At 38.6% G+C, this 19,120-nt stretch overlaps 1 protein-coding gene across 1 annotated transcript in view; it reads left to right on the top strand.

Annotated features, from left to right (window-relative positions):
• Positions 1-19,120, top strand: part of LOC131989204 (protein Dok-7-like) — a 30,395-nt gene that overhangs the window by 5,234 nt on the left and 6,041 nt on the right. Inside the window, exons 4-5 of the mRNA XM_059354402.1 lie at positions 3,904-4,104; positions 10,476-10,595. Of these exons, the coding sequence (XP_059210385.1) occupies positions 3,904-4,104; positions 10,476-10,595 (321 nt within the window). The remainder of the gene's footprint in view (positions 1-3,903; positions 4,105-10,475; positions 10,596-19,120) is intronic.

Here is a 19,120-nt window from a genome sequence, read left to right as displayed (position 1 = left end):
AGCACTAATGCTAATGGCCTTTTAGTAGATCCCATCATGCAAACCTTTAATTGTGTGGGATGGTCATTTTAAAACTTTTTACAAGCTTATTACAAGTTCTTGAGAATGATTGCATGGTAATGATTATTATATGGGAGAAAAAAGTTGCTTTTTTCTCACTTTTTTTCTTGTAAATCTGCAACTTTTTTCGCACAGATTTGCCACTTTAAATCTCTTAAATCTGTAACTTTTTTTCTTGTAGATTTGCCACTTTAATGTAGTAAATTTGCAACTTTTTTCTCGAAATATTACCTGACTCTAACTACCAAATATAGTTCTTTGCCTGATAAAGGGTTAACAGCTAACATGTAGCCAAGTGTTGAGACTCACAGTGTCCTGTGTGTATGTATTGTACAAGTTATATAAGTGAGAAACAAATAGCAGCTAATAATAGCTTTGGACGGCCCAGCTGGCGGCTGGAGTCCAGCTGAATTTTAAAGCAGTCACTAATGACACTGTTATTGGACCTGCCTGTGTGCTAGAGGACATGGTGGCGAAGACAAATTGCATCGCAGTTGTTCCTCCCAATGTGGCGTGAGTGCATGTGAAAATAAACACGTCTGCTTGCTGTGAGAGAGGCAGATAAAAGTGTGTGTTGTCCTTGAATGTGTGTGTGGAGTTGGTCCAAACCAGCAGAAATGTCACCTGCCAGGCGGCGGGCTGGGCACCAACTGAGCACAGAACGATTGTTGTGTGTGTGTGTGTGACACTATGAATCTTTCTTAACCTGAGTGATGATGTGACGCAGCTTGCTGACATTTCCTCATCGTCTCCTCCATCAGTCTCACCTGGTGAAGTCGTCTCAGCGCAGGGAGACACACTCCAACATGCATGGAGTTCCTACTTTAAATCCATTTTTCAGTCTTTTATTAGCACCAGTACACAGATTTAATTACCCAGATGTTTATGACAGGTTTTGATTGATTGCGTTGGGCTTTAGATCTGAGCTCGGCTCTCTGATCTCATCCTCTGCATGCAGCTGTTTCTGCTTTTATTGTTAAATGAAATCAAATCTGTGCTGAAGTCATCCATTTGTTTTCTATCCCCTGTGAAGCCTCACTGCAAATATGTTAAACCTGGACTCTTTTCCTCTTTATGTCAGTGAATTATGGCCAGAGTCTGTTTCCCGTCGAGCTGCTCAGGCATGTCTTTATCTAAGGGCATGCTGACATTTTGAGAAATGCACTTAAAAAAGAAGATTGTTACCACTATTGTGTCAATGCAATTGATTAGCCTTGGTTTCACATGGTTTTATTTAATGGGAGTTATTCCATCTGCCACTGTAGTCCTGAAAAATATCAATGTTTTTTATGCATGATTATGTAGGAATATATGGTAACTTTTATTTATATATATATATATATATATATATATATATAATGTAAACTGCTTTTTTCATTTCTTCACACCTCATGAGAGTGAATGAAAATAAATTAGACAAGACTCTTGGGTTGTGAACGATATACCGATGCGACCGGAGCTTCATCGGTAGCACCTTCCTCACTCGATTCAAATCGGCCATGAATTCCTAGATTAATCGGTTGTAGAGTCATGGATCTGGTATCGCAAGACTTGGATCGGTTGGCGGCTTCACACGTCAGCATCTCTATAACAACGAGAGCTGAAGCTGCCGCCAAACGGTTCTCAAGCAACTCCACGGGTCTCTCCGGTCTCTCTGGTCTCTCCCAAGTCTCTTGTTTTGCATCCCCGCTTCCCTCATTTGCGGCGTTTATCACTTTCATCACTTGATAAACATTTTAAGAGACACGAGACGTCCTTCCCTCCGAAGCGTCACATGGAGCGACGTCCGTTTCTAATGACGGCAGCAGGATCAGCTGTCAGTCGGCTTTAACAGCTGGAGACATGCACTAATAATAATAATAATAATAATTAACAGCTGGAGACATGCACTAATAATAATATAAAGTGTTTTGTCTGTTTATCAAACAGCTGGACATGAATAACAACCGGCATTCTGTATACTGTGAACTGTGTCCTGATCAGTTTATATTATATTATTTATTATTATTTGCGTCTGGATCCTGATGATAAATTCATTATTTAATATCCCAGAACATGATTCGGTTGTCTGCTGAACACCGGCCAATGTTTTATTAGGTTAGATGATTAAAGGAAAAGGTAAATTATGTCACTCAGGAATGATCAGCCTCAGGTGGGACTGAATGGAAACAAGTGTTTCTTACTGACAGACAAACTCTGTTTTTTTTAAAACTTTATTAGTATCCATAATAAATCTGAATGGGGTAAATAACAGATCATGAAAAGAAAAAAAGCTTCTAAAACCATTTTTCTTTACATTATTATGAATGTAGAAAGATGTTTGTGGTATTTTTGGTGTTCATACCAACAATAAAACAGATTTTTGACTCCATGGCAAATCAGAAGATAAATAAAATATAAAACTTGTGAGTGACAGACAATCGGTTTTTAATAAAAGTATATTGTTTTTTAATGGTAATGTAACCTGTGGATCTAGATGTGAATTGAATGGTTTATCACAGAGACTCTGCTGCAGGGTCTGAAATGAATATAAATTAATATGGGAACATTTTTCCTTTCGGTGAGTAAATCTCAGAAGCCTATCCGCCCAAAGTTGCAGCTCAATATTTGTTCCAAAATAGTCATGTAATTACATAAACTCCTTGTTGTCTCCTCTCCTGTGTGAGAGTTTGACATGTACACTAATAACAGATTGTGACAGGTGGAGAAGATCCTTCAAGCCACAGATTCACATGATGACAACTTCATATAAATAACGTCAAGAAAAGTTAGAAGCCGTTGTCTGACGTTTAGTGCGTTTGGGGGTTTCAAATGCACTGCAATCATTGTCTTAGCAGCTGTCTGTAGCCTCTTCTTTCAGTTTTGTATTCAACACATTACCTTATTATGAAATAGGGCTAGGCGACATGGCAAAAAAAAAAGATCACGATATATTTTTCATATCGTCCGATCTCTATTATTATCACAATTTTTATAAACTGACAGTTTTAAAGCCTCTGTTCTTAAAACTAAAGAAACAAGAGATGAGTTCAATATTTTCTTAACATATGAAGTAAATAACAGTAAATTAAATAACATGAACATATAAAAATAGGAAAGCAACAGTGCTGTAGAAAAAAATATAAAATAACACAGTGAACTACTTAACAGTCTTAACAGTTTTTGCAGGTATGCAAGACCTAAAATAAACAAGTTGTGAGCCTAATTTCTCCTATTGGAATCTTGCTTTTATGGTGCATAAAAGATGATGCGACTGATTGCTGCTTTGGTCTGGTGTCTGCACCGCTAGCAGTGGCTGAACTGCTAATGCTATGTGTGCTGCAGCAGTGGCAGGCTCTGCTCACATTCTCATGCTTTCTGCCTCATCACTTGGCTTCTTCAAATGATGAAACAAATATGTTGTTGTTAGAAAGCCCACAATGTTCATGTTTTGTTAACTAATAACTTGTTTCTCTGTAACTTTTCATATGTCCCACGCTCTTGAACGCATCAGCGTTTCCGATGCTATTGAATGCACCACAGCTCCACGTTTGGTCTTTCTGTTCAACTTACAAACGGTAGTGGAGCAGGAAGAGGGTGACTCTGATTGGCTGTTGTCCGACATGTTTGATCGAGTAAAAATGCTCACAGCTGATAAGCGTAATCGACCTGAAATTGTTTGTGATCACTAATCACAATCATATATTTGCAATCATATAATCGCGATCATATAATTGCCCGGGCCTGTTATGAAATGTACTGTAACGTGTACATTTGCCACAAAAAGGCAAATTAGTGTTCAAAAGGAATTGAGAGTTTAAAGATGATGCTTGAAGTTTTTCTACTTGTTTCCTCTGTTCTTAGTTCACAGATTCAGTGTTGGAGTTTTACCAGGGACCAAGTTGGAGAGCGGACCTGCAACGCTCCATCTGTGCAACAACCTGCTGGCTCTGGCCCGGGACATCCCTCCTGTTATTATCGGACACTGGAACCTCCCAGACCTGCGCAGATATGGGCCTGTACCCAACGGCTTCGTGTTCGAGGGAGGAACAAGATGTGGCTACTGTGAGTTCACTGCTCTTTATGTTGGTGCTGTTGTGTTTAGTTTAGGCAAATTGGCCATTAAGCTATTATATGACTCCATAAACTGGTATTTTGTGTTCGGCAGATGGTTCTTTAAGACATCAAATTAATTTGTTATTGAGCTCAATCAGCACACATTTTTCGTGAAGCAGCAGGGGAACTCAAGAAACTATAAAGGCAGTTATAACTTTAATTCAAGACCCCAAATAACAGTGAGTTGTTGACAAAATGGGAGAGTTAGAAACATCAACTGCAAGCTGAAGACAGTAAATTAAAGCAAGGTCCAGATAAAGTAAGAGCACAAAAAATCACATCAGGCTATCTTCATCATATCATGAAAATAAAGTCTGTTGAGTAGAATGGGTCTCATCATTAGTGGCTAATAGCTCATTAAGTACATTAAGTAAGTATCTGAGCCCTGTCTCCATCAAACAGACCAAATAATCACCGGCTGTGATTCGGGATGATTTATTTGTAGCTTTCATTCAACAGTGTCTGTAAAGAGAGGCTCCTTTCCACTACAATAATTAAATTAAATTAAATTAAATTCAACTTTATTTAAAGAGCGCATTTCATGCACAAGGCAGACTCAATGTGCTTCACAATGTATACACATAATTACAGTAAAAAAAAAAAAAACCCCACAGAAAAAAACAAAAATCAATTACAAATTAATTGAGTGCAGATAGACAAGCTATTCCATATTCACCACATATACACTTACTTACTCACACATGTGCACCCACTCCCACAACCACACATGCACACAGTTCAACCGAATGCTGTAGAGAAAAGATAGGTTTTTAATCTGTTTTTAAAAATGGCTACTGATGTGGCATGTTTAACTGTGTCAGGCAGGGTGTTCCACTTTCGCGGGGCATAAATACTAAAAGCTGCTTCTCCTTCTTTGGATCTGGTGTGAGGGATGAGTAAGTTGCCACTGCCTGTTGACCGAAGTGTTCTTGCAGGGGTGTAAGTGATGAGCATATCTGTGATGTACTGAGGTGCAAGGCCGAGTAGTGCTTTATAAACCAGGAGCAGTATTTTGAAATCGATTCTTATTCTAACGGGTAACCAGTGCAAAGATTTAAGAACGGGTGTGATGTGTTGATATTTCTTGAATTAGTTGCAACCTTTGAATGCTTGATTTGGAGATTCCAGTGAATAAACCATTGCTCTCAGCTGAAGAGGTAAATATTACCAAAATCACCGAGTCACAAATCATGACCGTTAACGAAGACCATCAGACAACTTTATCATGTTGATGTGTCTGAATGGGACCACATTGCTGGTTGTTAAAAAGCCTGTAGCAGCAGATTCGTGCTCACATATGGGTATAATATTGGTGTCTAATGTGATATAGCGGGCTGTTATTGGTAATTTAATTGACCTAGATTAGTAATGGCGAGCACATGATACAAATGGCTGTAAAAATATTTTTGTTCTCATTAGTGTTTGGTCGTCTCTGACACGGTGGATTCATGAGCGTGACAAAAACAGCTGCTTCACGACAACAAGAAACCTGCTGGGGCATTAATTCAGTCTGCCCATATTCACCCCGCTGTGCCCAAAAGTCAACATGCGTCACAGAAACAGCAGTTACCCCTCAGCTCAGCGATAGCAGCCCTCGCTGTACGTGTCCCCGCGATAAGGTGAACGCAGTTTACATCTTGGAACAGACACGAAACCATTAAAGCGGAGATGAGTGTATGTCAACACCTGGAGGGACAGAGACAGACACGAGGAGACTTCAGAGACTTCAGATAGTTACAGACACACGATGACCTCGCCGGAAACATGACACTTCAGTATGCAACGTGTGATTTATTTAGCTCCATTAAATCTTCAGCAGTGGATCTGAGATCATATGAAGACAGTCGTACACTGTCATGTCCAGCAAACGAGCAAAAACGCACGTCAAGTGCATTGAAATGTTGTGAGCGTTGAAGGCCATGCTGCCTGTGACATGTAATCCCTCAGCACAGTTTATCCTCAGCAGAGAGAGGAGGAGGGGGAGGTGTCACAGCGTTGAACATCTCTCTGGTGGTTGAAGCTGCATTCGTCTGACCTTTGTCCACTTCCTGCTCCTACCTACCTGAACGCCCTGATTCAGACATATGCTACCTCACCACCGTTGCGCTCTTCCAATGAACGGCGCCTGGCTCTGCCCCCCGTTGGTCCAAGACAATCCAGACTCTTTGCATTTCTTATTCCCCGCTGGTGGAACACACTACCAGTTCCTACCAGAGCAGGGCCGTCCCTCTCTACCTTTAAAACCTCCTGAAGACCTTCAGAGAGCATCTTCTCTCCTAGCACCACACCATAATTCTACTCCTCAAAGAATCCTCACTAGCACTTATTGATGCACTAAAGCAGGGGTGTCAAACTCTGGCCAGGCAATACCAAATTATTATCTTATTATTGTACTATAAAAGCTGATCCGCCGGTATTATATGGCGCATTTACAGCTTATACTACAAATCCCACAATGCCCTGCTGTTGTTTTGGCGCGTCAATCAGGACAGGACCCAGAAATGCGCTCCTCTGTGACAGTCGTCATAGCAACCTCAAGCTAGAGCTGTCTCCCAGCTACCCCTTCCCAAAAATGGCGAAAAGAAAGGCAGAATTCATTAACCTGTTGAGAAAGTTTATTTTGATATTTAAATCAGAAGGATGCAGATAGAAAAGAGGCATACGATTTTTATTTATTTTTTATTTAATGAATTAATGACATTGATGTGTTTTTTATTTGAAATTTGATTGTGCATGTCTGCACTATTTAGTTATATATTGTATGTTTATAAGCGTTGCTGGTTCCATATTTAATATTAAAGCAAAACATGTTTGGTATATATTAAAAGGTTTATTTGTTGAATGTTGGCCCGCAATTTTATTCAAGTTTTAAATTTTGGCCCTTTGTATATTTGAGTTTGACACCCCTGCACTAAAGGCTCTTATTGCACTATACCTTAATTGTTTGCTTTTATTCTTCCTGTAAGTCACTTTGTATAAAAGCGTCTGCTAAATGACTAAATGTAAATGTAAATGCTTGATAGTTTATCCTCAAAGATTCTAGTTTTTCAGTGAGATATGTGAGCCAAGTAGCCAAAGAGTGATGGTGAGGAGAAGAGTTTATGGCCCTTTTCTCGTGCTATGTGTATAAAACACTTGTTACATTTGATATAAGGGCTAAAAGGAACTGAAATAAATCGACAACAGACAACAGACAACAGAGATTTATAACCCAGTTTCTTTTATTGAGATTTTTTTTAGATCATTGTTTTGTTTTTGCTGGTTCTCAACCTTCCTATTTTGGTTCATTCTCACGGATTCCCATCAGCTGAAGAGACAGATCTTTCTCTCTGTAGTTGTTGGAGACCAAAAGGCTCATGATAGTTCACTTTTGTTAACAGTGCAGTCAGAAATATGAGTTCCTGATCATATATCATGGCTCACCTGATCTGTTTCTTCGTTGCTGCTATAAATGTGTTATTTTAACACTCTTGTGTATTAGAATACACCTGTTCTCTGTAGTGTCACATTAAGACTTAAAGCTGAAGCCAAGCCAAAGGAACAGCTTCCCAGAATGGGGAAAAAATGGGAGCACGGCGCATGTGAATCTGCTATTAGCGTTGAAGAGGTCTGCTTTCTCTGTGACGTCAGTTTTTAAAAACAAGACTGTTAAAATGTGTGTGGAAAAAGTTTAAGAATGGAAAAGAATGGAAGGAAATGATAAAGTTTAAAGTCCGTTTAAAGTGATCTCACTTGTATGACTTTGCTGCTGTGAAAACAGAAAGGGCAGCCCTTGCTCTTGTCAAGAGTAAAGCAAGTTTTACACTTCCCACTTAGCGAACACAGTTTAGCTTTTAGTGTGTGTTACTTTGTAATGACGCGGGGTTTAATCACTCCGTAGAGGAGAACCAGAAGGGGCCACCTGGGAGTTTTTGTTCCTACACAGAGTGTTGGTTGTAAACTAAAGCAGCTCTGCCACCTGTCCTTTCTTTTGCTTTGTGTTTGTTTTTGTTCTCTAGCTGTTGGCAGCACACCTGATGTTCAGTCACCTGCTAACAAAAGCATGACATGCCTAGATGTTGTTTTTATAGATTTATAGGGATTAAATTCAGCCTCGGAGTCCAAGTGAAGCACTTCCTGTACCAGAGGAATGTATAATACAAGATGAAATGAATTACTTTGACTTGATTAGATTTAAATCATCCACATCAGCAGGCAATATATCTCCAGGTTTCATTGCTGCAGACTTTATTGCCGACCCTTGACCCCTTTGGCTGTGAGGGAGTGTTGTGAATGTGATTGAGGCCTGGTGTGATATGGGTGGTCTCAGGGACAGAGCCTTGGAATAGACAGCCAGTTGTATTGTCAGAGGCATGACCTTTAACCTTTGCATTCTTATATCATCTTGATGACATTTGAAATTGATGAGAAAGACAAACTGGGAGCCATGAAGAGTATATTTATTTATTTTTCTTTGTGACTTGATGTGAAATGTATAAAGGACGAGGACTGAGTATCAAACAGACACAAACGCTGTCAAGTACCATGTATACTATATATATATATATATATATATATATATATATATATACCATGTATACTATATCTTATTTAAGCAAAGTTCTTGTTCAACTGGGCCTAAGTGGCTTCTTTTTTTAAATGTTAAAGGAACAAAATGGCTATGATTCTCAAGAAAAGGTACCATGAAAAGATTATTTTGCTATGGAACGAACGACACGTTGATTTAATGTCTATGTCGCTTGAAAAAAAAAAAGTTTTTGGCAACTATTTTTAGGTAAATGTGAAGTAGTACAACTATTGAATGATTTCAAACCTTGTTCAAATATCTGCAATGCCCAGTTGATTGATTCCTCTGATCTTAACTTGAGCACTACCATGTTTAATTTTTTTTTTTAAATATATAAATGGATAGATTTCCACGAAATTTAGTCCAGACGTTAATCTCCCCTCAGGATGAACTTTGGTTATCCTCTTGACTTTTTTTAATTGAGCCCCATCATCAAGTCAAAATTATAATTTTCCAATACTTTGGTAAAACTAATGTAACTCCCATTAACCCCAGCTGTACTTCATTAAACATCAGGAAATCAGTGATTGTGAGCATGTTAGCATGCTGGTGTATTCATTGCAGTTACGTCTTAAAGGTAACGTTTACCCCAAAATCACAAATCCATATTTTCCCTCTTACCTGTAGTGCTGCCTGTCTAACGTTTGGTGTGAGTTGTTAGAGATGTCAGCCTTCTCTTGAATATAATGGAACTAGATACTTTGCTTCTGGTGCACTAAAAACAAATTTAAAAACTCAACAACAAGAGCCGTGTTTCCATTCAGGTGGAATCGAATTTTGAAGCGAAATTTTGAAATGTTTCATTAAAGGAAATGTGAATTAGGGACGTTTTCATCAGCTGGTTTAGAGGGAATAAACAAAGCTGCATGAATGGACTTGGGTCAGAAGATGGTAGTGTAATGTGTTGCTGCACGCTAATCCATCAGTAAACAGTAGAAGAAGAGATTGCACGTTAGAAAAAACAACAACAACAAAAAAAATTTGCTCATCGGACAACTTTGGCCACTCATGAGAGAAAATATGTCTTTGGGAATTAAATTAAATTGGGCAATTTATAATTTGCCTTTAATGTCAGCTTGGAATCAGTTGATCAGTCATGTGGGTCAAATGTTCGCTACGTCCGAAAAACAAAGACAACAACAATCACAACAAGAGTACAAACGTATATGCGCATTTTTGAAAGTTGATCGAATTTTGGTGTTTCCACCAAGCTTTCCTCATGCAAATCTCCTTCATAAATCACGACCATCCGAGAATGAGCTGTGAGCTGTTTAATGTAGAACTTTTTTCTTTCTAATGAACTGCTTCTGCGCTGTGATATGGTTGGCAGGTGTAGTTCAGGTAGAGAGTAAAATAAAGTCAAACATTGATGGATGACACTACAGATAAGGGGGCTGTTTTAGACAGAGCTCTGTTTAAGACAGAGCTGTAAACTCTTGATTAAGACTCTCAGCTGTGAGGATTTGCTGCTTTTCTTTGACTGTTGCACACATAACAAACAATGTAAAGGCTTGCGATTTAGGAAATTGTGATGGACTTTTTTTATGCATTTATAGACCAAAAAAATAATTGATAATGGCAATAATTGGTATTTGCAGCCCTAGTTGCCATATTTACAATTATCGTTGCTACAGTTAAAGATCTTCAAATGAAACCTTTAAAATCCTGTGCTATCTAACTCATTCTTTACAGCATGCTGGGTCTGATGGTGGACATTTCACTGCTTGACACTAATAAAGTCTGCTTTCTACAGGGGCCGGAGTTTTTTTGCTGGCATCTGCTGACAGCGAGCAGATCAGCTTTCTGTTCGACTGCATCGTCCGAGGCATCTCCCCCACCAGAGGCCCTTTTGGACTGCGGCCAGTTTTGCCAGGTCAGTACCAGAGGTGTTTAAAGCCGCTGAGCTGGAAAACCTGCTGCGCTACAGAGCCACAGCAGGGAAAAGTTGGCTGTAAGGACAAAAAAAGAAGGTGGATCTGTATTTGATGCTTATTTGGATAATTAATCACCTCCCTGTTGCCAAGGAGTACCAGCAAACACTTAAGTCAACACTTTAAATTGTAGCGACCCATGCATGGCTCCCTCCTGTGCCTCCAGGGATTATCAGAGCTGGTAGGTGTGTGCCTTCCTGGGATCCGACCATTTTTGGCAGAATGAGTCAGAGGATTCCTCCGTGGACCGACTGGCTGCCTTTGATGTGACTAAATTATGACTGACAGCTGTTTTTTATGTAATTGGGTAATCCTCTGAAGCAATTTATAATTTTAGTCAAAGGCCCTAACCCCTGACTTAAGTGTACTGTGGTGAATGTAAAGCTGCGGGTCACCTTAAACATCAGTAAGGGGATAACTACTGTACTAACTGTGATTATGGCAGCAAATTCAATTGTAGTCTATGTATAGTTGGGGTTGCAGTGCTACTGGAGGGCCGAGTTCCAAATAGCTTTCAGTTTTTTTTTAACTCAGCATTTCAATTTGTCAAACACTGGTTAAACGTTAGACCTGACATCATGATCTCCATTTGGGAATATTTGAAAGTATAATAAGTTGTCCGAAGACTGAATAGGCTTGAATATTTTAATAAAACTGTGATATTTCTCTGTACAATGAGCCCCGAGCTCTCTGCACTCCTGCACTCCTGTTCTTCTGCCAAAGGCTGAAAAGTTTCATTAGCAAAAAAAGCACATTTTGCCTTCGGAAGATAACATCAGCAGAAGAAAATTAATCTCCACTATTTCTGATAATCAGTTAATCATTCGGAAATTCTCAAGCAGAAATGGCTTTTGGCTCCAGTGTCTCTGTGGAGAGAATTTGCTGCTTTGCTTCCTTTAATGTGATAAGAAACTTTATATCTTTTGGATTTTTAATGTTGACCAGACCAAACCAGCAATAAGACATGTTGCTCTCCGAAATAATGTTTGGCATTTATCACACTTTCCTGATTTATATTAGAGCCCGACAGATATATCGGTAGCCAGATATTATCAAAGGTGTATCGTATCGGTGGGCTGTCTGATATGAAAACGTTCTTTACACAAGATATAATGCAGAAAATGTTGCATGATGTTTAATATAGATGGTGTTAGCTATTCATTTTTTTATTCATTATTTTTTTAAATAGTCAGCGATTGACTAAAACTGAACAATAATGATGTTTATTAAGCCATTTATTTTATTCCTATTTACTCTTTATTTTCTCTGTCATCATTGTTAATTTTCATTCCAGCTCTAAAATATTATTATCAGCCACCATATCGGTTATTGTTGAATGTTTCCCTGCATCGGTCTCAAAAACCCCATATTGATCGTGCTCTAGTTTAAATACTGACTAATTCATCAGACAGTTAAATCAAATTGATAACAGAAAGAAAACATGTTCCTCATCAAGTATAAGTCGTTGGAGCTGTCTTTTTTTTAGTTTTAGTATCTTTAAATGTTTCCTGTCTCTCTATCAACCATAATACTGTCCAAACAAGTAGAAACTCTCTGATGCAAAGAATCATAGAAGAAAAACACCTCTCATCCTTCTACCTTATCTATGCCACTTCTCCTATTTCTGTTATTTTCTCAACACGTTTGCATACTAGATCTAATATTACTAAAGCTGCTAAACATTATCTGCTCTCCTGCTGTCCACTTTAACACCTTCCATTTTCCACACTAGCAGTTTAAAAAGAAATGTCTCACCCAGTGTGCAACTTAGCAGGAAATGTGGAGCGGGCAGCTGTGGGGTCCTGTGGATATTCTGGTTTTCACACATCTCGCCGCCCAATCACAGGTTGAGCTCATACTCTATCTATTATTGTGGTGCGTAGTAGAATAAATAGCAGGGAGGATGTTGGAGGGGTCAAAGTCACAGTTCACACAAGCAGAGCAGCCAAAGCCTCCTAATCACTCCCAGCATGTCTGTAACCTCATCCTCAGGATTCCTGCTGCCTCCCCCCTTCACTTCATACTCTCTCACTCTCTCCTCTCTCATTTATACTCTGGTTCCTCTCTGCAGCCTTTCATTCTCCTTCTCACTCGTGGTTCACCTCTCAGTCCTTGTCTCTGTCCTACTCTCTGCCTGTTTTCATTCATTGCTGTTATGTTCCTGTTTGTCACCTTGCATGCTGTTCTGTTCCACCTCTCTGCCTGTTGCTGTCCTACTCTGTTTAGTCTCCAGGATACAAACTTTATTCCCATGGGGACTATTTTAAACGTGCATTGCTTAACCCATTAAGGCCTAAAACGCCTGGAAGAAACGCCTGTAAAACCTCTGGGCGATTTTGAAAGAACCCCCTAAAACCTGAAGTTTTTCTGGAAATTCAACAGAAGATTTTTCAGCCTCTGTAGAGCTTATACCCGTGGTTTTCATGAGAAGTTGAGTTTATTTGTCCAAACCTTCAATAAAGTTTTTTAAAAAATCAACAAAAATGTTACATTTGACTGAATAAAAATCCTATGCATAATACTAATACATGCCCATTAGCAAGATGCAAACATTGGAAGAAATAGACATAGTTCTCATTAGCCTACTGTAATAAAAAATAAAAATAATTATCATAATAATAATAATGGGCTACACGGTGGTGTAGTGGTTAGCGCTCTCGCCTCACAGCTAGAGGGTCGCCGGTTCGCCTCCCGCCTGCGGCTCTTCTGTGTGGAGTTTGCATGTTCTCCCCGTGTCAGCGTGGGTTCTCACCGGGTACTCCGGCTTCCTCCCACAGTCCAAAAAACATGCACTTAGGTTTAATTGGTGACTCTAAATTGCCCATAGGTGTGAATGAGAGTGTGATTGTCTGTCTCTATGTGTCAGCCCTGCGATAGTCTGGCGTCCTGTCCAGGGTGTACCCAGCCTCTCGCCCAATGACAGCTGGGATAGGCTCCAGCCCCCGCGACCCGATTGCGGATAAGCGGTTAATGGTAATGAATGAATGAATGAATTAATAATAATAATAATAATAAATAATAATAATACATTTTATATATTGCACTTTTCAGGGTACTCAACGACGCATAAAGTAATATAAGACATAAACAGTCATGATTTCTTATATCATCATCACAATCAATTATTATTATTATTATTAATAATAATATATTAGTATTAATAATAGTATTTTTATCTCCAGATGGCCACAAATCTGTCTGTTCTTCAGTGAAAATATGTCGTCTAAAAACATATTCCTCATCCATAAATCTGGTCGATTGGTTCCGAGGGTTCAGAGTCCGGATCAGCAATTAAATCATCGCCGCTGTTTTCATCAAGTCGTCTTCCTCCATGATTTCAAAGTTCTGGAAAAGTCCCATGTTGCATTGCGACAAACCCGCATGTATTCTGATCATGATTCTGATGCATTTCATTGGTCAAGAGACCGAAAATAAGTGGAAAAAAATACAAATACTACAAAATGACACATCCGCTGTCCCGGCCTTAATGGTAGAGTGACGCAACAGCGCTCCCGGTTTCAATGGTAGAAATGCGGTAATGCTTTCCCGCCTTCAATGGGTTAATCTAAGAAAGTAGAATAACAAGCAATCAAGCGGCCCACTTAATGACAGTAGAGATGACTGGCTGCTTTAAGAGAAAGTGGAAAATGAAAAAGGGGCACAATACGTTTAAAAATAAAATTATGCAACTTCAATGATGCCTGCAGATAGATGCATATCTTATTTAATTAAATGTCAAAATATTCCTGTAAAAGTGAATCTTTTTACTTTATAAACAAAGACCAAGTCTACCCATATTGTTGTTTTTTTTTTGTTTTTTTTAAAACATAGCTTTTTCTGTGTGTTTTGCCTTTTTCAAACTGCATTTTAGATCATTGAAAACTGAGCGTTTATAAAATTCCAGAGTGAAGATTTTAGGAAACTGAGGGGCGAATTCACAAAGAATGGATTGTGGCCATTGACCCCTATCCGCCCCATCATTAGGTCCAGTTCACAAAAGATTCTTATGAAGTTCTGAAGCTGAGTATAAATGCACTAGAGGTTACAGTGTGGGTTGTGAGCATTCACGGACACGTACTCGGGCTGGGCTCGTGCTGTTTTTTTTTTTTTTTAATAGATTGGACTCATTTAATGGCATAAATAACTGTCTTCAAAGATAAGAGTATTGACTACCAATCTCTGAAGACAGTAATAAAAACTTGCATAACAAACAAACTTTTCAGGCTTCTGATCAGCCAACATTTAGTTTTCTGCATTTTCATCTGGACAAAGATTTTTTTTTAACAGCACTGCTTATGTGTGATAGCTAAGACTTTATGATAAGAAACTCCTGTTATTGTCAGTTTTAGTTTTGACACAGACATGAGATTAATGTAGTTCTTTGCCACTTAATTTGTTTGAGGGGTTAGTGGAGCTTAGCTGGGTGAGCAAACCCCAAAAAATCCAGCGTGTGAGTTGCTGCGACACCTGCCAGTCTGTCAGGTGATATTAACCTGTTTTCTCCTGATCTGTGGCTGAGCTCCATCCTTCATGCTGCTGTTCTGCTTGTTACAGAGCAGCAGTGACAGGCAGACAGGTTGTTTCAGACAGCATGTTGATCAGCTGATAATCAAACAGCAGCAGGTAGTGGCCATGCTGCTGTAAACTTTACTCTTTAGATGTTTGCAGAAGCAGAATGATCCCTTTTTCACATTTAGATGACAAGCAATGTGAGAAATGTCTATTAGTTGACGATGCTGGTACACTTTGTACTTTCCACACACAGAGCCGTCTGTTCTAGACACCACCAGGACAGAAGAATCATTAAAAAACATTCTCACGTTTTTAACAATGTGTTTTGACAATGTAAAAATCAGCAAGATATAATGAGAAAACAGTTATTTTTAATGAGAACGTTGTGGCTGGATTTGATGAAGTGTGATCATTACGAATGTGAGGTATTTATTTTTCAGCGTTTGGACAAACATCTGAAGTCTTTGTGTGAATCCATTACAGTGAGGAAGGTTTTCTCAGGGCCACCTGCTTCTCTTTGGATCGTTGAGATGTATTGTTGCACATAATGTTTTTCAGCAGAGAATCTGTTCCTGCTGATGTTTTGGTGATGTGCTTCTTGGCAAACTTTAGTCATCGAGGTTTAAAAGGGATGAGAAGAAGTTCATTATCATCATATACTTTTATTTGTTTGACTAAATGTTGTTAGTGTAAACTCTTCTTGTTCTCTGTCTGCATCAGACTGCTGAGGTGCTCAAATACGTTCCTTTAAGAGTTTCTTAGGGTTTCAGTTTAATGTGTATCTTGGTGAACACCAGGAGAATTCAGCTCTTTGATTTCAAAGATTTAAAAAAAAAAGAAGTGAGATTCATATAATCAACATGTAACTATATGACAGTGCTGGGCAATTAATCACATTTTTGCTTCCAACGATTATGAAAACAGAAAAACAATTATTGTGCAGCATTCCATTTCACAATAAAAGTCTTGTTTCTCTTGTGTTATAAATCCAGCGCACCTGTTCCTTTACAGCTGTGTGCTTAGAATTACTGACTGGAATGTGTTGCATATAGTTTATTTATTATTCAAGTGTTATTATTTATTTATTATTCATGTTTGCTCCAATTTATTTTTTAATGATTATATATTAAATTGTTGTGTCGTTTTTTCCAATAAGTGGTAGAAGTAGACAAGTGTTAGTCGTAATATAGTTAATGTTATTATTATTTATTATTAATTTATTTATATTTAATTAAATATTTGTATAATTATGAAGTTAATTTATCTATTTTTTTTTAAATGTTTTAGCTGTTTTTCAGTTGAATTATATTTAAAGTTCAAGAAAATACACTGTATGGAGATTATTTATTTATTTTTAAAGTTCAGTTTGTGCATGTGATGCAAAAAAAAATGAATGAGTAATGGTTTTAATTTGATCTCAATATTGAACGAAATAATCAGCGGCTGTGGCTCAGTTGGTAGAGTTGGTTGCCCCCCAACCGGAGGGTTGGTGGTTCGATCCCTGACCGTCGCAGCCTACATGTCCAAGTATCCTTGAGCAAGATACTGAACCCCAAATTGCTCCTGATGCTGTGTTCATCGGTGTGTGAATGAATTCCCAATGGTGGCAGGTGGCACTGTTTAGGGTAGCCTCTGCCACCAGTATGAATGTGTGGGTGAAAGGGTGAATGAGTCAGTCTGTAGTGTAAAGAGCTTTGAGTGGTCGCAAAGCGACTAGAAAAGCGCTATATAAGTGCAGGTCCATTTACCATTACCATTTTTGCCATAATCAAGCATATATATATATATATGAAGTCATCTTCCAGTTTGTCCCAGCCGATTATGTTTCAGTGTGAGGATACTGTTGTGTTCTGTCAATCCATCATTCACATGCAGCATGAGATCAGGTCAGTTTAGCACATTACTGCAGCAGGCTCGGAAACAAAAAATGGATCCCGTGTTGGCGCTGACCTTGGTGGTCGGAGGAAAATAAGACCGTTGAAGAGCAGCGACAGTCATCAGCAGCAGACGTACCAACAGAGCCACGTGGACGCACTATTAATAAACCACAAATACTGCAAGGTGTTCCCCTGTGTGACCCTTTCTGAGCTTCACTCTATAACAGGACACAACGCTCCTGTCAAACAGCTTGTTAGTCATTCTTTTCACAGACACCTTGTGGCTGGTATTTTATTTTCTGATGCCACAGCTTTCATTAGTGGGACCCCCGTGGTTTAAAGTGTCCCTTCTTGTTTCTCTGCACTTGTTGTGTGTGTTTTCACAGCTGTGTCCCCGCAGTGCACAAACTTCAGCTCTGATCCCACGTCTCAGTGACGGTAGCAGGACACTGGCAGATCATACCGTATCGTCACTAGTTAGATGACTATAATATCCATAATAAATCTAGGAGTTTTACTGGAGTCAGGCGCGCTCCCGTCATCTCCATCTTTAAGTTTAACCCATTTAGGCCTAAAACGTCTGTAAAACCTCTGGGCGATTTTAAAATAAACCCCTAAAACCTGAAGTTTTTCTGTAAATTCAACAGAAGTGTCAACTCTTCTTACTAAATAATCGATTTTTCAGCCTCTGTAGCAGATAGAACTACAAATACAAACACTACAAAACGACGTATCCTCTTTCCCAGCTTTAATCATAGAATAACACAACAGCGCCCAAAAGGTTTTAATGGTAGAAATGTGGTAATGCTTTCCAGCCTTAAATGGGTTAAGGTAGTAATCTGCCCTGTTTCATATCAGTCTTTTCCTAGTCTTGGGTTTGGATCATATCAAACATGTTTGATATTATCTCAAGTCGTAGAGAGGTAACACTATCACCAACCAATAGATGAGCGGGGAAAGGTCCCTGGTTCAGACTGGTTCAGACTGGTTCAGACTGGTTCCAGACCGGCCAGTAAAACCACTTCCACAGGAAAAAGAAACATCACAATAATGCTAGTGCTATAAGCTCAGTCCTAAATAAAAATAAAGTGATGTCATATATTTAGATTCTTTTTGGGGCACTGTTTCTTAGTAAAGAGAACAGTAAGGAGACCCAGTTAAAATGTATCAATAAATGTATACATAAACAAGTAATAAATAATTGATGATTAATGTATGATTGACTAAATGAAAGTTGAAAGAGCTGATAAATATAATTATTCAATTAAAGAAATATTATTAAATAGGACATAAATGTATATCATGAATTACTTTCTAAATGTTCCTTTCCTTTATTCTTCCTTATATCTGTTTTTACTCTAAAATAGTCAAATAGCATTTTGTGGCGTCTTCTCCTCTTCGTTTTGTTGTTGTTTTCAACACAAACCACTGAAACACACACTAGAGCAGCTGGAGCCAAAAGCTGCTTCACCTCCATTTTGTAAGTTTTTACTAAGAGCATGATGGAGAAAAATTTGCATGGTGGGAAAAACTGCTAAAAGAATCTAGTTGTAGTCTTGTAAATAGTTTCCCTGCAAGATTCACAGTCTGTCTAAAACCTCAGTCTGGGACTAAAAACTCTAAACACTTGTCTTTAGATGTGAGCAGCTGTGACCTGATAGTTTTCCGGGAGTCTTTTCCAAATCTTTTGAAAGTCTTCTGGTGTATAGGTAGCATTAGGAGTCAGAAATGACCCGCCACTACGTTTAACAGCATGGGAAACCCCCTTAATGATCCTTTTTCAACTTGAAATTTGTTGACTTTTCCGAGAATGACCCCAACATGAGAAAAAGTGACACGTTGCCTTTGTTCATATTTCCATAAAAGTTGTACACCAATGGGGTACAAATCTATAAATCGGCTCTAAAATAAATTTCATACCATAAAAACCATGTACCATGCTAAATTCTGTTTACACCTTTGCACTAAAAATAAACCCCTACTTTAGTAAAACAGGTGTGTTGTAATAAAAACAAGTGGATTCCACTGATTAAATCCAGTTTTTCTGCACTGTAAAGAGGGAAAACCTCCATAATCAC

The sequence above is a fragment of the Centropristis striata genome, chromosome 17 (genome assembly GCF_030273125.1).
Source record: "Centropristis striata isolate RG_2023a ecotype Rhode Island chromosome 17, C.striata_1.0, whole genome shotgun sequence".
Taxonomy (NCBI): Eukaryota; Metazoa; Chordata; class Actinopteri; order Perciformes; family Serranidae; genus Centropristis; species Centropristis striata.
This window is presented reverse-complemented; position numbering and strand designations above follow the sequence as displayed.